The sequence below is a fragment of the Osmerus eperlanus genome, chromosome 15 (genome assembly GCF_963692335.1).
Source record: "Osmerus eperlanus chromosome 15, fOsmEpe2.1, whole genome shotgun sequence".
Taxonomy (NCBI): Eukaryota; Metazoa; Chordata; class Actinopteri; order Osmeriformes; family Osmeridae; genus Osmerus; species Osmerus eperlanus.
In genome coordinates, this window is record NC_085032.1 from 6,185,963 (window position 1) to 6,210,331 (window position 24,369).

General features: G+C 45.7%; 1 protein-coding gene across 3 annotated transcripts; it reads left to right on the forward strand.

Moving 5' to 3' along the window:
- The first annotated feature begins 20,643 nt into the window (after positions 1-20,643).
- LOC134034787 (DEAD-box ATP-dependent RNA helicase rde-12-like) lies at positions 20,644-23,512 on the forward strand. Of its 3 annotated transcripts, none has more exons than XR_009932274.1 (6): positions 20,644-20,852; positions 21,150-21,292; positions 21,625-21,699; positions 22,133-22,255; positions 22,339-22,402; positions 22,448-22,492. XR_009932274.1 is itself a non-coding variant. In XM_062479398.1 (6 exons), exons 1-6 carry the CDS (start codon positions 20,825-20,827, stop codon positions 22,804-22,806), a joined length of 576 nt encoding a protein of 191 aa, XP_062335382.1. In that variant the 5' UTR covers positions 20,644-20,824; the 3' UTR covers positions 22,807-23,512. The 3 variants fall into 3 exon arrangements, 1 of the variants encoding a protein (XP_062335382.1); XM_062479398.1 differs by lacking the exon at positions 22,448-22,492 and adding an exon at positions 22,604-23,512 and having other exon boundaries at positions 21,210-21,292; XR_009932275.1 differs by having other exon boundaries at positions 21,150-21,265; positions 22,339-22,485.
- Positions 23,513-24,369: the final 857 nt, after the last annotated feature.

Sequence of the window (24,369 nt, forward strand, 5' to 3'; positions counted from 1 at the left end):
CAAAACCAATCAGTCTGCCGTTGAACTGGTGAGAAGTGTTTTCGCTTTTTAAAATTAGACTCAAAAGTCCTGCACATATGAATGTCTCCAGTGATTGATGTCTCCAATTAACTCCCCCGTAATGTCTAATATTAAACTCTGAATAATGCATATAATTCAGTTAGCACGTAGGCGCAATCTTTGGAAGATTGCGCCTACACACACATACTACACACACATTCACACACAGTACAGTACACAGAGCGTAGCCTCAAAGCCAAACACCCAGAGCTAGCAAAAACTCAACCAACTCAACAAACACCTTGCCACCGACCACAGACAGATGGTATTTAAGAGGACTGGCTTCATTTCAGCCTCAAACTTCCTTTGACCTTCATCTGAAAATGATATTGTTATGTCATTGAGATAATTTGTGGAAACCGCACGTTGACATTTCCCATTTACTTTTCATTACAAACGAACAAGAACACACAAATTCACAAAAACACACACAAACACACATACCACCAAGTAGTCAGGGAGCATAGAGATGGATGACCTAGATTAAGTGTTTGGGTTTGAAGACATGCTGAAGAAATGTGCGTACAGAGTCAGATATTTATAAATGAAATCCTACAGCTAAGGAGAGACGAAAGGGAAAGGTAGAGGGGGAGGATGAGAGAGGGAGAGGGGGAGGGAGGATGAGAGAGGGAGAGGGGGAGGGAGGATGAGAGAGGGAGAGGGGGAGGGAGGATGAGAGAGGGAGAGGGGGAGGGAGGATGAGAGAGGGCGAGAGGGAGAAGGGGAGAGAGGGAAAGTTAGTGAGGGAGGGAGTGTGCAACTTCCCCATTCTCTCATCTCGCCTTCTTCTCAAAAAACATCCCTTTGATTCCACGCTGTGCCACAGGTCACAACATGTTGCCGTGACGCATGCTCACCTTGACACACCGACAAACCGACCAACGCTTAGCACCTCTCCAAAAATCCAACTTCACTACAAAACCCGTCCCATGCCAGCACGTTTCGCTCTCCACCTCTCTACCATCACGCCACAACACCAGACAGAATGTCTCAAACTGATGAGCCGGCTTGGCACAGGAAGGGCGAGAGACTAACGTCTGGCCTCTCTCTCATCCACCCCTAACACTCTTGCTTGCTCTCTCTCTCCTCTCCCCGACATCCTTCACACCTGTCAGAGCAATGTGCATCTGATAATCTGCTCGTGCCTCCGACTGTTTTAGAAATTCCGCCCAGGTCGTCTGGCACATTGGAGCTGCTTCAGATCAGCCCTGATTGGGGGGAGAAGAACCAAAATTTCCCTGGCTGCCAATCACAAGTCTGCACAACAAGGACTGAAGGCTGACCACGACTAACTGAGCCCACACCAGAACCACAACCAGAATCAGTCTGTACTGCAGGTCACGAGCAGTGCCCAGTGATTGGTCTGTCCCATTTAACTGGGAGGGAAGGAAGTGGAGAAGGACAGGAAGTGGGGAGGACAGGAAGTGGAGAGGAAGTGGAGAGGATGTATGAGCTAAACAGAGAGGGAGCTGTCCTTGGTGCTGAAACCCTCCTGTACTGCACTCTCTCTGTCTGTCTCAAACCCATACACACACAAGGGATAAAAAAAAACTAATTTCTTTCTTTCATTCCATCTATAGCCGAGAACAGCCAACAACCCTTGATACATCATACACCTGCAACAAAATCCATTCACTCATCTTCAATGGATTTCAGCTGTGCCTGGCTGGTAAAAGTGTAACCAATCGAACAGTTCAATCCCATCCTGTTAAACAGACAGCCCTGCGAGACTGCCCTCGAAAGTGGGCTTCTGGCATCGGGTACGAGAACCACCATGCCAGACGATGCCGACAGCAGACACGATCGATTGTCTGATCCGGCTTGGCCCTGTTCCCCGAGGCCCCGCCCTGCTCAGATGACTGGTCCGAGGCCCCGCCCTGCTCAGATGACTGGTCCGAGGCCCCGCCCTGCTCAGATGACTGCTCCGAGGCCCCGCCCTGCTCAGATGACTGGTCCGAGGCCCCGCCCTGCTCAGATGACTGGTCCGAGGCCCCGCCCTGCTCAGATGACTGGCCCGAGGCCCCGCCCTGCTCAGATGACTGCTCCGAGGCCCCGCCCTGCTCAGATGACTGGTCCGAGGCCCCGCCCTGCTCAGATGACTGGTCCGAGGCCCCGCCCTGCTCAGATGACTGGCCCGAGGCCCCGCCCTGCTCAGATGACTGGCCCGAGGCCCCGCCCTGCTCAGATGACTGGCCCGAGGCCCCGCCCTGCTCAGATGACTGGCCCGAGGCCCCGCCCTTCTCAGATGACTGGTCCGAGGCCCCGCCCTGCTCAGATGACTGGTCCGAGGCCCCGCCCTGCTCAGATGACTGGTCCGAGGCCCCGCCCTGCTCAGATGAGTGGTCCGAGGCCCCGCCCTGCTCAGATGACTGGTCCGAGGCCCCGCCCTGCTCAGATGACTGGTCCGAGGCCCCGCCCTGCTCAGATGACTGGTCCGAGGCCCCGCCCTGCTCAGATGACTGGTCCGCCCGCCGGCAGACGCTCATCCGTGACTGAGCCCGTTTTGGCCCCTCTCGCCCCATGTCTGCCCGCACGAGACAGACAGCTCAATGTCAGCTTGTTCTCTAAGTAGGGTGATAACCTTGACTATCAGTGTCAAACACCGGTGTTTTAAGATCGGGGGGGGGGGGGGGCATTTTGAGTGGATATTACAACATTTACCTGTCTGTTATCAACAAGGGAGCAGACTCAGGCAGCTCTGTGATCAGGTTTCAGAGAACATCTCACTGTTCGGGGGCCAGGGAGAAGGCCAGCTGTGAACAGAATGTCTGATTCGTTCACAGGGTCTTACCAAAGTGCCTACCAATGACAAGAAGGGAACACACGTTTCAGCTTCCTGTTTCTCTTCCCTTTGCTTCACTCGTTTGTTTGAATGTCTCTGTGTCCATGTTTCTCTCTCATTCCCCTGTCTTTCTCTCTGTCTCCACCCTGTATCTCTCTGTCTCTCCCCTGTCTATCTGTCCCCTGTCTGTCTCTCTCTGTCTCTCCCCTGTCTGTCTATCTCTGTCTCTCCCCTGTCTGTCTCTCTCTGTCTCTCCCCTGTCTGTCTCTATCTGTCTCCACCCTGTATCTCTCTGTCTCTCCCCTGTCTGTCTCTCTGTCTCTCCCCTGTCTGTCTCTCTCTGTCTCTCCCCTGTCTCCATGTCTCTCTCTGTCCTCCCCTGTCTCCTTACACCTTATGAGTCTGTGATGTCATATCCTTTCTCTCGCTCCCTCTCTTTTTTTTCTCTCTCTGTCCAAACTGGGGCAGTCAAGTATAGCCAAGGAGATGACATATCAAATGATGAACAGAGTGACAGAAAGCAGAACAGAGAGAGGGTGAAAGAGACACGGAAAGAGATACAGAGGGAGAGAGAGAGGAAGAAATGAATAGAAGTCGGATGACAGCAAGCTAGACTTCCTGGACAGTTTTGTGTAGGTCACATTTACCTCTGTGCTGGCCTGTACACCCCATGTACTGCCATGATGTGTCAGTGCCCAACACAGAAGTCCACAGCTGCTCCTAATCTTTACACAGAAAGATACTGTTGTATTGAACAGCATTAGCAGCTATGCAAAGGCTACTTACAGAACAGTGCTAGCGGCAAGGTAAAGACTACTAACAGAACAGCACTGGCGACTTTGTAAAGGGTACTTACAGAACAGCGCTAGCGGCTAGGTAAAGGGTACTTACAGAACAGCGCTAGCGGCTAGGTAATGAGAACTGATGGAAGAAAACTGTTGGTCTTGGATCCCTTATAAGCTTTGTCCTCCCCTGTCTTATCACAATAATATACAATTGAATGGGAAAATGTGTCCAAACTTTTGAATGGTACTGTATATTCAATATACTGGAAATAACAACAGTCACCTGGATGAGCTGCATGTGTGTGTGTGTGTGTGTGTGTGTGTGTGTGTGTGTATGTGTTAGATGAGACAGCCCTGTCTGACTCACGATTTACATATGACAGACTGACTGTTTGTTGACACACACACACACACACACACACACACAGACCAGAATCAGAATCAGAATTCGGTTTATTCGCCATGTATGTTATACACACACGGAATTTACAGTGGCAGGGAGGCCCACACACACACGGAGGATGCACACAAACATTAGTAAACAGCATTGCACTAACATACACCAACCGACACACACGCACACAAGGACGCATGGTTGCGGTTAGCTTTGCAGTGTGGGCGTCAGTGAGGAAGCAACATCTCCCTGCTCTGTTTGATCCTCCTGAGATCTCATACATCTGTCGAAGGGAATCCCAACGGGACTGGTTCGTCTCTGTGATGTCACTCACTCCCCCTCTCCCTCTTCCTGTCGCTCTCTCTCCCTCTCTCCGTTTCCTCGCTCTAGCTGTCTCAGCCTCTCCCCGCACCTTTCTCCCTCTCTCCGTCCGTCTCCTCCCCATACCTCGCTCTCTCCTCGCTCTGCTTCTATCTCTCTCTCCCTTCCCCCCACCACCCTCTCTATCTCCCTCCCTCACCTCATGCCTCCTTTTGATTATTTTCTTGCTTACATGCGGAAAGCACCTCAAATATATTCTCACGTTTTTTTTGAAAGACACCTGTGGTGGAGATCTGATGCCAGTAAGGTTGGATCCCGGTGAATCCTGATAAGAACAGGAAGTCTAGTTAGGTTATCTTTACTTCTAAAGCCAGGCCTGGCTACGTCTTAGCTTGGTGTGTGTGTGTGAGTTTGTGTGTCTGCCGATGTCCCATCCTGTTCCTTATCAGCGTCAGAACACACTCGTCCGGACAAAAACAGCGTAGCTTGTATTTAAAAGACACATCCTGGCTGTGTTTTCCTTCCAGAGCATGTGTTAAAGTGTTATAGTGATGGTCCTTATCGCTGCCCAATGACTACACTTCCCATGAAGCAGTGGGGCATCCTTTACTTTGTCTGGAGCACAAGGGTCGGTGAGCGTTGGAGCGTGTGAGAGAACGAGGGTCGTGACGGTGGACATGTGAACGAGTCACACGCCACCCTGGTCTGACGTGTAGCATCTGTGTGGAACAGTATCACAGCTCCACTCACCGTCTCAAATGACAATAATCACCCCTCAAATTAGATTCACGTACGCAATCGATACTTGCAGGGCATTCAGGGAGAGGACTCTGGGAAACATCATCAGGTAATGATCACAACCCTTTCTACAGTCTTCAAAGCAACAGTGTCGGATTGAACAGCATTTTCTATGGTGCCTACGAGGATTCTGGGAAGACACAGAGGTCTATTTTCTGATCTCTCCAGCCCTCCATCCCTCTTTCCTCTGTGGAGTGATAACACTTGCACTCTGTACGATAGACATAAGGGTAGTTAACCTCCTGCCCTGCTTCTGCCCCCTGGTGAGTGAGTGTGTGTGTGTGTGTGCGTGTGCGTGTGTGTGTGTGAGAGAGAGAGAAAGAAAGAGGCAAAGCTTGGGGGCCAGGGGGGTTTCGAGGAAAATAAATGATTGAATCGAAGAACTTCAAGCAAATAAATCCCGATTAGAATAACAAACAATGAGTGACGGAGCTGAGGAGATGGACAGCCGAGCGTCCACCTTTCATCGATTCGCAGCCCGGCGTGTGAGAGGGAGTGGGTCAGTAAGAGTGCATGCCAGTCCCATCCACCATCCACCTAACCTGAGCAGCGGGTTACATCTGGAGAGGTCTCACTCCCAAAGATTAGACAAAGCGAAACGGATGATCGAAATGTCGTCGTTTTTTCTCGGCTGTTCTCTTTTTGTGGGGGAAAAGTATGGTTTGCCTCGTGTACACGCAACACACTCGCACACACTTGCACACGAACACGGTAAGAGAGAGAAAGAGAGAGAGAGAAGATCATTTTCTTGACTCTTGTTCGGCACTAACTCGGTATCTTGTATCCGTGTATCTAAATGACTGTAACAACCTCACAGCAGGTAAAAGGCATTCGTTGGACCAACACTGGATCTCTGCACTTTGTATTAGAGATCCTGTCGTACCACTGTCTGGCAAGAGACTGCACCCACAAAACTCTTTGATGTTACATTTATGAAATGATGCCGTTTTTGCTGCACTGTATCATGAACTGCAGTAGTTGAGATGTTATTGTTGCATTGTTTTTGAGATATTATTATTGTTCACTGTGTCTGGTAGATGACATGTGGTTACTTTGCGCTGTGCCTGGTAAATACAGACCATTCCTTGAATCTGACTGCAGATTACAGATAAAGTCTACAGTTAGAACTGTACACTTATGATCCTTGATTTTCAACTGTACTTTCAAAATGCATTACATTTACATTTAGCAGACGCTCTTATCCACAGCGAGGCAAGTAGGGTGAAGTGCCTTGCCCAAGGACACAACGTCATTTGGCACGGACGGAATTCGAACCAACAACCTTCTGATTACTAGCCCGACTCCCTAACCGCTCAGCCATCTGACCCCCTAGCATTAGCAGGGGGGCCCTTTGGATAAAAAATACCATTTGACAGGGTACCAACTAGAAACTCACCAATATCTGTCTCATATTTGACTTGCTGAGTGTCGAAAGTTTGTCCCAATCCTATGGCCGTCACAACTTCCCAGCTCACATACCTTAATACTACCCCCGACCCCCAATGGAGTGCAGTCAAAGCAACCACAGCATCCGAACAAATGGTTGCCATGGTTTCCGGAAGATTGGCCACCACTGTTGCCCTGGGCGTCCATTTCTAGCCCACTGACCCTCCATTTACAGCTGTGTGTGTGTGAGTGTATGTGTGTTCTTGCATGAGTGTACATGTATGTGTGTGTGTGTTTGAGTGAATGAGTGTGCGTGTGTGTGTGTGAGCGTGTACGTGTGTGTGTGAGTGTGAGTGTATGTCTGTGTGTGTCATGCTGCCCCACTGTGGTAATACCTCCAGCCCCCTCTACCTCCTACCACATTAGCCAACACAAGGCACCCTCCACTGGGCTTGATGCTGAGGGCGGCGGGGCTCCTCTGGAGGAGCTGGTGTGGAGCTCCCTCCCTGTGGGGCTGCCTGCTGTGTGACTGAATGGACTGTAACGGGTGAAGAATAACCATTCCCTGAATAACCTCACTAGGCCTGCGCTGGAGCTCAATGTACAGTGCTGAAGGCTACAGAATAAGTGTGTGTGTGTGTGTGTGTTTGTGGCAACCCCATCAGTGTTACAATGCGAAGCTTCTGTACCTCAGACTTCCAGAAACCTTTCCAGACTAAGCCTTCCTCTTCCCCTTCCTCTTCTTCTGGGCTAACCCTTCCTCTCCATCCTTTACGTCTTCCTGGAATGTTCTTGCGTGTATAAAAACGTCCCGCTTGCTGGGCCTCCTTGTCGTGGGCTGACAACTCCAGGCAGCAGTGAAGACTGGAGCAGGAACTAAGCTGTGTCTCTCACTCTTTCTCTCTCTCACCCTCTCTCTCTCCCCCTCTCTCTCTCTCACTCTCTCTCTCACTCTCTTCCTCTTTCCTTCCTCTCTCTCCCTCTCATGCTCCCTGCTGACTCGGAGCATCTCAGTATGATGTAACGTTTCGAAACGCGCTGCAGGATTAGACAATGCTTGTCTTCTGTCGTCAGTGTTTAAGGCGCTGAGGCTAGCTGGGGCTAGCAGCCGTCTCGGCCAGGTAGAGCCTGCAACACTCAGGTTACGCTGTCACTGGCACGGACGAGGGGGGATGTTTGTTCACACTGAGGATGTGTGTGTTCTCTGTTTGAGAACTCTGTATCCAACTGTGACTTTCCTCCTCTATTCTCATCTCTGGCCTGGGGGTCTGGTATTGTCAGGGACGGATTTGGGCAGACCTGTCAGCTGTCTGGACGCCAAAGAACCGCTGGGTCTAATTGGCTTCAAAAGAGGACCGCATACAAGATGTCTGTCTGCAGAATATGACATTGCCTGCCTGTAGGCCACTCCTGACCCATATCCAACCTCCATTTGGGCTCGACTGTGAGTCTGGTGCAGAGACCACATGGAGTGACGGGATTCACTGCAGCGGAGAAACAAACGTGCACAGCAAACATATGTTCAAGACACTAACCCTGGAAGTGGTTAACAATGGAATATGAAATCCCTTGTTTTTGGGTAACTTAATACCCTAATATAAGCTTTCAGCAGTTGCCCACCTTAAACATTTTTTTCCTATAAAAACAAAATTATCCAGGGAAGTGGTGGGTGTGGGATGGATGTTTTATGAATTTTCATTCTGGGTTTTTCAGAAATGCTTGAAGCCTCAGAATAACCCAAAAAGGCACTCGTTCGTACAAACTTTCTCGAACAGTCTGTAACCATTAGAGTCAGAAAGACTCAAATACCACTTTTGCTAAGATTTGTCTGGATCAACACCAGGATTGCTAAATGTAGCTATGTGTGAGTATCAAATATGATTTAGCTAAAAAAAAATAGGTTGTGATGTTTAGTTACCCTTTAAGTCTGTTCAAACATCAACAATAAACTCCAGATGGAGGGCTATGGGCTATCAGCCAGTCACGGTCTTTTCTACGATGTGTTCTGTAATGGAGACTGAAAATCGCTTCAATTCTGGTTGTTGTTGAATTTTTCAGCTAGCTGTCATGTACATGTGTATATGGACTGGAGGAGTTGAAGGGGGCATCTTCCTATGAAGGCCTGGGTATCAGGCATGCCTCATCCACAGAGGTCGTCATGACTAATGCAGCTAACCTCACAAACAAAAAGACACGGGGAATGGGAAGCTCAACACACTGAACCACACACTGCGCCACGCATGTTTCTGTCCTACCCGAGGTTCAAGATGGTTTATTATCCGACATTGCAATTGAACCGTTATACAAAAGTTAATTCAGTCCAGACGGTGATGTATTGATTTAATCATTCATTGCAATGGAGACGGTTTGACTTTAGAATGCTTCTATTCTAGGGATATAAATCCCTGGTGGACAAGAAATCCAATCCAACTTCATGTTTAGCCCCTTTAACGAATAATGTCACAAGACTTCACGGCATCGAGGACCAACCTAAACCCCTCAGACAGGGCTCTTAAGTCTCACGCTCGCAGTGAGACTCGCGCATTTCAGCCATTTCTCGTGCAACACCTCGTATTTCTCGCGTATTTCAACCATTTGTCACGCTGAGAAATAACTTGAGGGATAACTTGTCCCGCTATATACAATTAAAGGACGAAATGAAGGCAGGAAGTTTTACCCAAACGTTGATAGGTATGGGAATCTCACGCCAAACCTTCGATCAAACTTGAGAGCCCTGTCTCAGAGAAGACAAGAAAAAAACTCTCCAAAAAAACTCCCCAATAAATGGATGAAACCTCATTTCTTCCCACAGAGATGGTCGGTGACACAACACAAACAGACCATAGCTGGAGACAATTTTCCAATCCATAAAGACAATAACATTCACAAATAAATAGTCAGTAAAGTCACACACATTGCAGGCATTGCAGAGTTAACAACATCCTGTACAAACGATACAGAAAGACTACACGGGGAAAGCTGGTGGTGATGGAGGGTGGCAACAATTGTCTGGGTCTGAGATTGCACGCAGTATTTACGCCCCTTAAAGCGAAAAGGGCTAGACCTTCAATCAGCACACCAGCGACTGATTTGGCGAGTATGACATCAGCTGATGATGTGATGCACAGCTCCAGTCCCCTCTCGACTCCCTTCTCCCTTTCTTACGACCCCCACTCTCTTTTCTTCCCCTAGCCCCTCTTTCCTCATCTCTCTTTCTCCCACCTTCATCTCTCTTTTCTTCCCCTAGCCCCTCTTTCCTCATCTCTCTTTCTCCCACCTTCATCTCTCTTTTCTTCCCCTAGCCCCTCTTTCCTCATCTCTTTCTCCCACCTTCATCTCTCTTTTCTTCCCCTAGCCCCTCTTTCCTCATCTCTCTTTCTCCCACCTTCATCTCTCTTTTCTCCAGCTTCCCCAGACAAACCATCCACACATAACCCTTGATGATGATGGTGTGTATTATTTCCTCTGCATCGTTCCCCACTTGACCAGTGGAACAGAGTTGATACCATGTTGACATGTCTTCCAAGCGAATACACAAAGCTCAACTATACTAGACCACTATAAACCCCTCTGTTAGAGAGGGGAACTCATAACAGCCTGTTTATGTTCCAGGGTAGGAACAATTTTCCGCCAAGACGCTCTCTCAATTCCAAGGGCCAATGCTCTCTAAGCAAACAGCACTTTGCTTATAATACAAAAATAAAATGTAGTCAGTACAAAGTTCCTTTTGTGCCAAGACTTGTTGACATTGAAGTATGCTACAGAGAACCTTACAATCAATCTAATCTATAGTTTATCTAGTTTATTCTCACACGATGCACATGTAACAGACATGGCCACGCCCCCATTGAAGGTACACTTGGCTGACGTTTGCCCACACCTGGGATCGAACCCGCCACCTCCAACATCCCAAGCGCAACCACTACCAGCTGCGCCAACCAAAAGCTAACACACTATTCGCACAGGTGGCCAGTATCCAAGGAGTGAATTTACCCGATCCACACTGGCGACACACACACGGTCATGTGCTTCACCTTTCCCTTAACCTAATTGGCCAAAATAACATTTCCAACAGCTATGATTGGTGATTTTATACCCCTTGTCCCGCCTCCCAAGACACACTCATAAGGAAGTTGGTGATGGGTTTGTCTGAGATGAATATGTACTGGTGCTGAAGACATTATCAGCACAGTGGTTCTAAGAACACGACTACTGCCATGATAGGCCTTGATATGGCTGCAACTTCATTGCTAACCACACACACATCCACACAAAAACACGCACTCACTCACACACACACACACACACACACACACTACCTCCCCCACACCATATGAGAGGATGACCCTAAAATATATTCTTCTTGCCTTGGGAAATCAGGATGATCTGCACTGTACAACTAGGGCTTGTCTTTGATGCCCAATTAGCCTTGGGAAACCTGGCTAGCCTTGACAATTATCAATCTGTGGTGGATGAGATAGTGACAGGCACAAACAGTGGCACATGTCCAGAAACATACAGCTATCTTTGGCTTCTCCTGTGTACATTAATCACCTCCGTTTGGTAAAAAAAAAACGCATCGTCTGAATAATTGATGGTAATCACACTGTATCATACGATGTTGTGATTTTTTATCTCTCCTTCTCCTTCTTTCCCTCTCTTCTCTCTCTCTCTCTCTCTCTCTCTCTCTCGCTGTCTCTCTGTCTCTACGGCTATTCCTCCCACTACCCGTATTTCCTTGCTCACCCACATCCCCTCCTCTTTCTCTCTTTCTGTGACATTTCTGTTCGTTTTTTTCTCTTCCTACAACCACGTCTCACCTCCGCCTCTTTTCGGCTGTCTTTCTTCTCCACCCCCCGTCTCCCCGTGGCCCTCCATCTCCCCACCCTCCCTCCTTCTCTCTCTGCCAACAGAGGGGAGGGTTATCTGGAGACACGGGGAGCCCCATCTGCAGAGTGCTCATTAGACAGAGGAGAGGAATAAGGAGCAGAAAGAGAAAACGAGAACCGCAACCCATTCTCTCTCCCCCCCCCCCCCTTCCCAGAAACCCACAGGCAGACAGGCTGGCTGCGTCCCAAACCTGCCGCGCCGCAGCCTCTTCCCCATTCCCCTTCCCCCCCCCCCCCCCCCCCCCCTCCAAGGCTTCAGCGTTTACAACTTACTTCCTTGTCTCCTTTAGTTCATGTAACACACACCCAGGACAGCTCTGGAGCTGGGCAAGGACAGCAGTTTCCCTTTGCCGTTCCCCTCCTCTTTGTCTCCTAACGAGCTTGGAGGAAAAACAGAAGGAGGATGTCCAATTAGGATGCAGCCCAACTCTCCTTCCAGGCCTATCCTCTTGATGGGCTGGTCTTAATACAGATAGGTAGAAGCAGAGAATGATGGCCCAATCCTCGTGCAGCTGGTTTGCTGATGGGTGGGTTTTTAAAGGCTGAGGCAAGGTCATGTTCACTTCAGCTCTCATTACAGACCTCGGCAGCGTCACCTTGACTACCAGCAGCATAGACACATTGACAGGGTGAGGCAACGGAAGGTAACGGGACAATTGTGATATGATGTAATTTCCCCCTAAATCTTGACTGTTGAACTCCTGCATATATGCAATATTTTGTGGCTATGAATCGGGTGTTTTAAATGCAGACCAAGTGTAGCTACTGCCTGGCTCACCCTAATCAGAATCGTTAATGGACTTCTTTATCTAGAAATTAGTTACAATATTGCTCAAGTTTGGCAATCCACATGAAATTAAAATACAACTTTCAATTATGAACTTTTGCGTGGAAGCTTTTGCCAATAGAAAAGAATATCCAAATCCAGTCAACGTTCTGGAACAGAGTCAGCGTTCTCTCATGTGAACGTCTGCCAGCAATCGATGCACAGGCGGCGAGCCCACTCCAGTAGCCTACGAAGCACCGCTCCAGCGTGCAACGGATACTCACCTAACTTGCCTAATCTTCATGGTTCATGGTGAAAGGAAAGACTTAAAGCTTGGCGAGACCTTCCTTGAAACATAACCCTAACGTCTCGAAGGAAGAACACTCACTGCGTAAATGGCTTAATGGTTTTACACTGTTCATGCTTGCTTTACAAAACGCACACTTCACATGCTTCATGGAGCGTTGTGGCTGGCAGGAGAGGTGTAACTGGCAGAGACCAACACACTATTTTGACATTAACCATATGAGATGGCCTATGAGACAGCAGGTCCCGTCGAGACCCTGTAAACCAAATTTCATTCCCACACGAGTTTTGGGAGATCGTGTGGGAATGAAACGTTGGTTGGCCAACTGTAAATGCTTCAAACGCACAAAAAATAAAATGCGGTCCCACTTTACGCTGTGGTAGGCTATATTCTAAATAAGCCCTCTTTGTTTAATTGGAGATGCCCCCAAACACTATAGCGACAGTAGGCTACAAACCCAGGCACAGGAATTCCCATTCTCTCAAGCTTGAATCACAATGGCTTGTCGCTTTTGTACCGCGTCTCTCTGACAAGTGGGGTTGCCGTTAATTTTCCGGTGGCATCTTAATCGTTTTAGCGTAGGCCACTGCTTTGTTTACTTTTCATCTTCATTCATCACTCGCAGTCGAGCCGGCGATAAATTTGGGTCAGTCAGTGTAGTGAACTCGTGCCAAATCCTCACGCGGAGAGCAGCCTCCGCCTTGGGCACGACTGCGCAGGCATTTCACGGATTACAATAGGTTGTCAGTTTAAAGGCGTGTGGCTATAAACAGTGCCATGCTGAACTGTTTTTCTACTTCTTCTTCTTCTAATCAACCAATGGGCACTAACACTGTACTTAAAACGTTCAACATCCAACAGATATAGCCGGCTACATCTCATCTCAGACTATGCTCATCTAAAGAGTTGCCGGGCACCTTGCAAGCCCTCCGTCTCGCCCCGTCGCACCCTCTTCTCCCGTAACCAACGGAACGGTACCAAATATCTCACACTCATTTTCCACGCAGGACAAATCTTAGATGTGTCAGAGGCTAATGGAGAAGGGCAAGGGAGGGGAGGGGAGGGGGGGGGGGGGGTAAAACGGTGTGACTGCACTTACCAAAATAAAATCCTGGGGAATTTCAACGGCAGACTCCTCGTCCCGTTTGCGTTCACCAATCCGCAAGGTGCCCTGACCTGAGTCGTGGACTCCCTGTGTCCTGACGGGCTCGAGGGGGTGGACTAACCATCCGCTGGATGTCGGTCATGCAAAGCTGAAGCATCCGCGGGAGAGCGCGAGGAGGCGGAGGAGGATGTTGCGAAGCGATGGTAGGCTACAGTACCAAGCAAGACAGTGGAGCAAAGCACTGCAGCGCACGGCAATCGGAGGTAGTAGCGCTGAAGAGGCAGGCTGCTCCCCCAGGTCTGTGTGCGTGCTTGATTCCGCGCACACGCACTCACGCACACACTATCTCTCTCTCTTTCGCTCTCTCACACACACACGCACTTTTTCGACGAATACACAGCGCCATCTTAAGGCTATCAGAATTATTCTGGTTGTTGCAAAGTTATAGCCTATAGCCTAACAGGTGTTCTGTAGGGTTGGGGGGGGGGGGGGGGGGGTGTAGTTGGCCACAGCAGAGACGACGAAGGTGGTTTGTTACGAGGCAGGGACTCGGACTTTGATCCAGACCGGCCCACCAGAACCGGCCCCTGTATACACCACCACAGCTGCCCTGCTCATGCACATTCTGGGTTTGATGTGCTTGTTAGGGACCTCCACACGAGCGAAGTTTTTTGGCTGATTTGAGCGAAAAATAGTTTTTGGAGCTTTATGTAAAATAAACAGCCTTGTCTAGTGAAGGTGATGTCTTTTTTTGTCTCTTAATTTTTCAGCCCTACGTTTCTTAGCCTGTTTTTACATCGTTACAATAGGTGCATTCGACATGGACTGACTTCATGCAGCGCCGCAGCCGGCTGCAGGCGGCTGATTTGAAACAGTGAATTTTGGTTAGACTTTTTGTCCGACTTGAGACGGCGCCAAGGGTCATTGTGATTTAGCAGTCTGTCGCAATATATCACAAAATTAGATTTCACATTCTGGTATCGTCATAATCAGCTTTATTCGCATTTACAACTTTTTGGCTGCAAATGTGAGGTTAATTGGGTGTCTGTCGCAATATATCACAAAATTAGATTTCACATTCTGGTATCGTCATAATCAGCTTTATTCGCATTTACAACTTTTTGGCTGCAAATGTGAGGTTAATTGGGTGTCCGGCTTTGTTCTCTCACATATATATTTATTTATTTATTTATTGTGAGAATGCTGTTAAGCATTCTCACTATTGCTTTTCAACTTCTCAGTTCTTCCGCCGTTTTTTGGCCTTTAACTCGTTCTGCATACTTTAACCGATTCCTACAACTTTTGTATCAAAACGTTCAGCTCCTTCAGGAGATGATGGCTATGACTTTTGGTATTTCTCACTTTTATACTTTTTAAGACATTAAGGTTTTTGTGCAAATTATTCTCCCATTAAAAGTAATGGTAAATCCTTTCAAATCATTAAAAAGCTTCCTCCTCTTTCAAACGTAACTACTTCAGCTTACTTTCAGCTAGAGACACCATTCAACCTTTAAAATGTTCACAATACATTCAGCTATTCCCAAATGATTCAGCTTTTTCAAATGTTCAGCCAATTTTGAATTATGACAGTTTGAAATACATTAAAATGTTTGCTCCTTCTTGATTTTTATGAATGAGCAGCAAGCAGAGTGTGCCACTCTGCTTGCTGCTCTTTTTCTGATATTCAACTAATTTGTCAAACAAATTCCTCTAACGTTCATATAGTTTAACTTACAGAAACAAGTTATACCTTAAAATGTAGGAAAAATTGTCCTCTTTCAGCCAATGTAACTACTAAAGAGCTCACATTTACAGATTTTCAGCTATGAGCCTTGAAGCGAGAGCAGCCTTTCAAATTCTCTCACTAACTTCAATGGAGAGGTGAGTAAAATCAGTCAGAGAAAGCAAGAAGGAACAAGATTTTGAAACTGCCGATAGAGTCGTATTTCTGACCGCACAGACATATAAAGGACATCTCTGGTTTCGGCAGAGTCTTGGGTCTCGGAAAATATCCTTATATTTTGGATTGGACGTATAGTTTTGCGTCTAGGTCAACTTGTTTGAGGTGTGGATGCTAGGTAAATGTTCGTTTTTCTCTCTGCCTAGCTCGTTAGCTATCACAGCTGCGCCATCACCGTGGCAACCAAACAAACAAGCACCAGGAAAGCAAAAGGAACACGTTTTTGAAACTGCAGGTAGAGTCGTATTTCTGACTGCACAGACATATAAAGAATATCTCTGGTTTCGGCAGTCTTGGGTCTCGGAAAATATCCTTATATTTTGGATTGGACGTACAGTTTTGCGTCTAGGTTATCTTGTTTGAGGTGTGGATTCTAGCTACATTTCTCTTAGTCTCTGCCCTCAGCGCGTTAGCAATCATAGCTGCACCATCACCGTAACGACAGACACGCACCACTCAGTCTCTCACACAGGTGATTGGTACGTTTACTTGACCATGAGAAACACGATTACTAGCAATTGTCGGTTTATGCCAATAATACGATTACTCCGTTTACATGTGTAATTAGTTATGCGATTACTCAATAAACGCGTCTACATGATTCTTTTTTATTAATCGTTGTATGCTCCACGGACAAAACTTGCACCATCATCCTTCTGTAACAAAGTGTCGCCGTGTCTTCCTGTATCGGCTCTACTGCTGTATGTTTCATTCCATCAACACATTGAATCCTACTAAGAAAACCGAGTAAATGCACTCAATGGTAGGCTACATCTGCTACTGCTATTACTATCCCAACTATAATTTCAGCTGTTAAAACGATAATATTCCTGTTCCGACTAGCTAGCCTACTTCTTCTGTTTAACAGTTCAGCTTTCAGCTTCTCCCGCATTGTAGGCTATTTTAGCTCTTAGCTTTGTTAAGATGATGCAGATGATGCAGTTCAGCTTCCACACTGCCTCTTTTGTGTCACTCACACATTTTTTAAATTCATTTCAGCTTGTGGGTATTTTCTCATTTCTCACTTTTATACTTTTTAAAATATAAAGGTTTTTGTGCAAATTATTCTCCCTTTAAAAGTAATGGTAAATCCTTTCAAATCATTGTTGGAATGCTGCTCCAGCCCCTTTCAAAAATACCTTTCGGTTGCTTTGAAGCTTCAGCTTATAACTTTCTACTAAATTTTCACTATTTTCAGCTTTTTTAGCATGGTCAGCTATCCCCATTCAGGTTTTCAGCATTCTCACTGCTGTTTCGCAGGAACAGCCTTTTCTAGTTTATTTATTTATTGTGAGAATGCTGTTAAGCATTCTCACTATTGCTTTTCAACTTCTCAGTTCTTCCGCCGTTTTTTGGCCTTTAACTCGTTCTGCATACTTTAACCGATTCCTACAACTTTTGTATCAAAACGTTCAGCTCCTTCAGGAGATGATGGCTATGACTTTTGGTATTTCTCACTTTTATACTTTTTAAGACATTAAGGTTTTTGTGCAAATTATTCTCCCATTAAAAGTAATGGTAAATCCTTTCAAATCATTAAAAAGCTTCCTCCTCTTTCAAACGTAACTACTTCAGCTTACTTTCAGCTAGAGAAACCATTCAACCTTTAAAATGTTCACAATACATTCAGCTATTCCCAAATGATTCAGCTTTTTCAAATGTTCAGCCAATTTTGAATTATGACAGTTTGAAATACATTAAAATGTTTGCTCCTTCTTGATTTTTATGAATGAGCAGCAAGCAGAGTGTGCCACTCTGCTTGCTGCTCTTTTTCTGATATTCAACTAATTTGTCAAACAAATTCCTCTAACGTTCATATAGTTTAACTTACAGAAACAAGTTATACCTTAAAATGTAGGAAGAATTGTCCTCTTTCAGCCAATGTAACTACTAAAGAGCTCACATTTACAGATTTTCAGCTATGAGCCTTGAAGCGAGAGCAGCCTTTCAAATTATCTCACTAACTTCAATGGAGAGGTGAGTAAAATCAGTCAGAGAAAGCAAGAAGGAACAAGATTTTGAAACTGCCGATAGAGTCGTATTTCTGACCGCACAGACATATAAAGGACATCTCTGGTTTCGGCAGAGTCTTGGGTCTCGGAAAATATCCTTATATTTTGGATTGGACGTATAGTTTTGCGTCTAGGTCAACTTGTTTGAGGTGTGGATGCTAGGTAAATGTTCGTTTTTCTCTCTGCCTAGCTCGTTAGCTATCACAGCTGCGCCATCACCGTGGCAACCAAACAAACAAGCACCAGGAAAGCAAAAGGAACACGTTTTTGAAACTGCACGTAGAGTCGTATTTCTGACTGCACAGACATATAAAGAATATCTCTGGTTTCGGCAGAGTCTTGGGTCTCGGAAAATATCCTTATATTTTGGATTGGACGTACAGTTTTGCGTCTAGGTTATCTTGTTTGAGGTGTGGATTCTAGCTACATTTCTCTTATTCTCTGCCCTCAGCGCGTTAGCAATCATAGCTGCACCATCACCGTAACGACAGACACGCACCACTCAGTCTCTCACACAGGTGATTGGTACACGATTACTAGCAATTGTCGGTTTATACCAATAATACGATTACTCCGTTTACATGTGTAATTAGTTATGCGATTACTCAATAAACGCGTCTTCTTTTTTATTAATCGTTGTATGCTCCACGGCCAAAACTTGCACCATCATCCTTCTGCAACAAAGTGTCGCCGTCTCTTCCTGTATCGGCTCTACTGCTGTATGTTCCATTCCATCAACACATTGAATCCTACTAAGAAAGCCGAGTAAACACACTCAATGGTAGGCTACATCTGCTACTGCTATTACTATCCCAACTATAATTTCATCTGTTAAAACGATAATATTCTTGTTACGACTAGCTAGCCTACTTCTTCTTCTGTTTAACAGTTCAGCTTTCAGCTTCTCCCACATTGTAGGCTATTTTAGCTCTTAGCTTTAAGATGATGCAGTTCAGCTTCCACACTGCCTCTTTTGTGTGACTCACACATTTTTGAAATTAATTTCAGCTTGCGGGTATTTTCTCATTTCTGACTTTTATACTTTTTAAAATATTAAGGTTTTTGTGCAAATTATTCTCCCTTTAAAAGTAATGGTAAATCCTTTCAAATCATTGTTGGAATGCTGCTCCAGCCCCTTTCAAAAATACCTTTCGGTTGCTTTGAAGCTTCAGCTTATAACTTTCTACTAAATTTTCACTATTTTCAGCTTTTTTAGCATGGTCAGCTATCCCCATTCAGGTTTTCAGCATTCTCACTGCTGTTTCGCAGGAACAGCCGTTTCTAGTTATTGTTTATTTTCGCCCCCCTAAGGATCAGTCAATATTTGGACTACATACACAACGGCGGTGTCAAAAGGTTCGTCTTGGTAGCGATTGCGTTGGTTGTATTTTTATTGACGTTCCGTTGCATGGTTTAAGTAGAAATTGCGTTTTTGTGGTGAAAAGTGAAGCTAACGGTGGCTAATTTGCTAGCCACAGTCACTGACGTTACTAACGTCACTACGTCACGAAAACACGTGACTACCTGTAGCAGAACATTCGTTTCACGTCTGTTAACATGGGGGATAGCTAGGCTAACTATAGCTTTACTGCAAGGCAGCTGCAGGAACGCCAAAAGCAAAGAGGCCAGGGTGATAACTATTTACTCATTTTACTTTGTGATGTGAAACACAATTATGAAATGTAATGTACAAAATTAGCTGATATTATTAAGGAAGGGGCCCACATCTACTTTTGGAAACGGTAGTCTACTATTTCACTGAAGCATTAGCATCATGACATTAGCCTCTGTTGCCCGGGCAACACATACTACAGTTCAATCTTTAAAATAAACATTCCTCACAAATACATTTTCGTTGTAGGATTTATTATGACATTACATTACAAGTAAACGATTTGTGGGTGAAATTTTCATTACCTGTGGTTTCAAACCAGTGTAGCTCACTGCAACGCTGTAGCCTACGCGAGACACTACAAAAACATCTACACAACATGTTCGGCACTCCCCTTACTTAAATCAAAAGTCTAACTACTAACCTGAACTTCATTGCCACAGCCTAAACTTTGTCAAGCTGTTCATGAAAATAATTAATTTCAGCCTAAACCGTACAACGGAACGTTAAATCCAATTCAACCAACACAATCGCTACCAAGACAAACACAGCAGTAGTCTAGAACTGTACTGTAGTAGTAGAATTTACCGGGGCAGCTTCTCCACACAGGGCTATATCGCATTTTGCGTTGTTACTGACAATGGCCGGGTTTCCCAGATTCGTTAAGAAGCTCTTAACGCTATGAGCTTCTTAGGAGCGTTCTAAGAGCGTTCTAGAGCGTTCTTAGAACGTTCCTAAGAAGCTCTTAGCGTTAAGAGCTTCTTAACGAATCTGGGAAACCCTGCCAATGATCGCTACCAGTGAGCTTTTTATGAATGAGCGATTTTCCACTAAATAAATGTCAAGCTTATTTACGTTTTTGGCGGCATATTTTCAGTTAGCAGATGGTACTGTTTGAATCGCGATTCCATCTTCTACTGCCGGTAACGTCGTAGAATAATCTTCAAAGGGGGTTCTTTATTAATGAATGAATCATAGAGATTAGGTCCATTTTTACACCGGTCTGCCAAATTTATTCGTTTTGATTCAGCTATGAGGCTACCTCTTGCAGGGGAAATGAGAAGACATCATATTTAATTCTACACTTCACTCGTATTTTCAGTTGTAAATGAGCAGCACAAAAAAATGCTTTTAAATCTATGTAATGTTTATAAATAATAAGTATGCATTTTAATATAAAATATACAGATATATCAGTTGTAAAAATGTCATTCAAAAACGGACCCCTGTGCAACCGACGCGAGCAAGCACACCCTACAATTTCCCCAGAAATTGTACCCTCTCTAGTTGCTACTTGATAAGGTTTTAGAAAATCAAAAGTTTGATTTAGGCTATGGCTTCCGCCGCCTGGTGGTGCCTTCGAGTAATCAATCAAACTTTTGACTTAACCCAAGTTGAGCCTCGCCCACTCAGCAGGGGTAGTCTACTTGCGCCGCAAGTGTTTCAACACAAAGTGAAAGCTCCAATTGAAAGAAACTGGAATTAAACGACGGAAGTTGCTGCTGTCAAATCGCTGGAAATCTCTCCATAAGTAGGTTTGAGAAGGGCGAATTATGTCTAAACACGATCTACTCTGCAGGCGAAATTCCTGCAACTGGACAAACGTGGAAGATATAGGATAGATGGCACCTTTATCGTATGGTCTAAATGATTCGTAAATCAAGAATGACAAATGGTAAGGCCTACATTTGACACGAATTGCACAAGTTTGTACAACGTAGCCTATCACATATTTAGACTTGAACATGCTGGACTGTTAACTCTAGTCCAGCCCAACTGTAAAACAGAAATGTAAACTGGTGCTAGACTACTTCGCATCATCCTTTTCTGACAATTAAATAAAAATTACTTGGTTTCCCAGAAAACGGTTATAGACCAGCATAGGCCTATAACCCATACATTTCACAATTAACCCCAACTGCATTCTCTATTGTTCTCTCTCTTCCCTTATCCTTCTTTCTTACGCACGTAGCTTCTTTTTGGAGTCTACTTCTTTTCTCTCTGTGTTTTCATGTTGCATATCTGCCGATAGTTTCTCCATGTGAGAGGTACGCCCCGGTGAAAACAGCTGCAGAGGACTACGCAATGGTAATCTTACCTCTGCTGGTAGACACTGTACGTAGTAGACTCCTCAACTGCCATACATTGCATTCGTTTCACATCTCAGTTAATAAACGCATAGCTGAAGCTAAATATTACAGGACATATATTAACAGGGGGACTTGACTGGTATGTGAGACCAATTTGTGTCACAGCTCAAAGTCGCATCACAGACTATCACCCTGTAGATATACACGACCTGTGTTAGAAACAGATGATTCTGCATGGACAGCATCAACCCTACTCCAACGAGCTGGTCATGAATTCCAAGCTACCAGACGGGGAAAATTATGTTTTCACTGATTTGCCAATACATTTGCTAACTCATTTTAACTCTGTATCCCCAGGAAAGCGAGGTCAGTAGCAGACTCAACAGCACAGTGTGCGGGGAAACCGACAAACCAGTCTGTGAGGAAAATGGAGTAAGTATTGGCGTTCATCTACATATTCATTGCCTCTTGCCCACCTGTCCTGCATGTCCTTTAGTTATCAAGGCTTCTGCTGAGTTTGGTAACAACCCATTAATTTGAACCAGGTGAGTTTGAATAGGGAAACATCTAGAATCTGTAGGGCAGGGTTTCACTAGGACCAGGATTGGGAAAGCCTGTTCTACTGTAGGATAAAGCAAAGCCTTACAGTATGTCTGTCTTCTTCGTATATGCCAACTACCCAGTCTTAATTTCTGATCAGAGTAGATAAGAGAAATAGACAGTCAGAAACAATGTATCGTCGACGCAAATATCACAAGCTAAGTTAACCCCATACCCGTGAAATCAGCTCGGCAATACCAAGCAATAAAAAGTAATAAAAACCAAAGTTCATTTCTGTTTCGTGGATATTTACCTCTCTCTGTAGGAGAGTCTATCCATTATAAACATGGTATGCAGAAGACACTTCAAGCTGAGCAGTGTGCCCAGAGCCAAGCATCTAACAAAGGAGATCCTGACATCTCTGGACTGTCCATGTCCTTCTAAACAGGTACAGTGAGATTCAGAAGCACGGTTCTGGTATATATATCTTTTTGGCGGGTGTTTTTGATTCAGCTCTGTGTCATTTGCCAGAGGCAGAGAGGGAAGGAGCGAGAAGGTCCGGCAGGGGGAGAGAGAGGATCGGGATCAGGAGGAGGTGGAGGACGACCAGGGAGAGGAAAGGCTGAACAGCGAGGTGAAGGAGGAGCAGGGAGAGGAGAGGCTGGACAGCGAGGTGAAGGAGGAGCAGGGAGAGGAGAGGCTGGACAGCGAGGTGAAGGAGGAGCAGGGAGAGGAGAGGCTGGACAGCGAGGTGAAGGAGGAGCAGGGAGAGGAGAGGCTGGACAGCGAGGTGAAGGAGGAGCAGGGAGAGGAGAGGCTGGACAGCGAGGTGAAGGAGGAGCGGGGCGAGGAGAGCGTGGACAGCGAGGAGGCCCAGGAGGAGCGGGGCGAGGAGGGGGACACAGAGACACCAGGCAGCTGTGCAGACTGAAACTCGCCCTGGAAGGGCTGAAACTCTGTTACCAGGCCCTGGCTAGCGGACACGGACCGGGGACATAGGAAGTAGCAGCAGGTGCTACCAGTGGTGGTACCTCCTCGCACTGCCACCATGCGGCGGTGCTTCTTATTCCGTGCTCCACAGCGGTCAACGACACACCTCTGTCCGTCCCTACGGCCCTCCGGTTGTGTTCTCAAGAATCTCCACTTCACGCTTCACCTCTGCCATCTTATTTTTCTGCTCGGCCAAAACGGACCCAAAGAAGCACTTGGCAGACCATCACTTTCTGTGATATTTACGACTTTGTTCCTTCCTTGCACTTTGTGTTTGTGATCTTGATGTTACACTGTCTGGCAGGAAGCTGCACTAATGATTAGTTAATGTTGCACTCCAAATGTTGTTTCTGTTGCTCTGTACTTGGCACAGCACTTTACTAAGCACTACTTTAATCGAGATGCCATTGTATAACTGAAAAAGAGGAATTGAGTTTTTGTTATTAGAATATTTTTTATCTCGTAGTATGACATACACATGCAGGGAGCAGTGACACCAAGAACACACACAACCACCAAAGAAGTTTGTTCTTCACATTTTTCCCATCCATGCTGCCCTTCCTCCAAGCAGTGGAGATGTTGTTGGCAGCCATATTAGGGCCCCCCAGGGACACATTCCAAGTGTTTGTGTAGTTTTTTTTTTTTTTCCAACACGGCTGTAAGCTGAGATGTGGTTATTTGGGGATTTGTCTTGTAAAAACAGACCATTCCTGACCACCACAATTCTGTAGAACTATGCACTTCTGATCATTGATCGTCTGCTCTACTTTATACATGCACTTTTTGTACATTGCTTTGGAGAAAAGCGTCAGATAAATAAGTAAAAAAATGAATGTACTTCTAAACTATGGACATATTGTGCAAAGTTGCATAATGCAATGAACAATGAGAAAGCAACCACAATTCCATAGATTCTTAACATTTGTGTTGATGGTGGACATACCTTACATGGAATTAAATTAATGTCCATGTTCGGGTGTCTACAGTCAATGTCCTTCACAGGAGAACAAAGGGTGTGTCCAGTATTGGCTGAGCTAAGCCTCATCAGGGATAATCTCAAACATGTTTGAAGTTCGTTATCAAATGGATATGCTGTCGAAAGTATCCATTGTGAAATTGTCATGGTGATTGGAAGGCCATTAACCATCAGTTACAGATTCTTACAATACCCAGTGGAGATTGAAGGCTGCTTTCTTTAGTGATTGTGTTACAGGACTAAGTGAAACAAGTTGCATTGGAGATATTGTAAAAGCCTTACAATGGATGCCATGGAGTATTTCCTGCTTTTAATACACAACTCTTGCTACTGTCATTGTATTTGTCTTTCTTTTATTCCTCGCTGTTTTTAAAAACAAACAATCTAAAGCGGAATGGCTTGAGGACCTTTCATCTGGATCTGGGACAAATGCTTGCAGACTGGATGCAGCTTTCATCCACAAGCTGAAGTCGTGGACCCTGGCGTGTCCGGTCTGGGTTGAAGGTGTGTGAGTCACCTCACAGCACAGGCTTTCCATTCAATACTGAGCGGAATAAACACTCCACAAACAGAACAAAAGTAGTAATATACAGTGT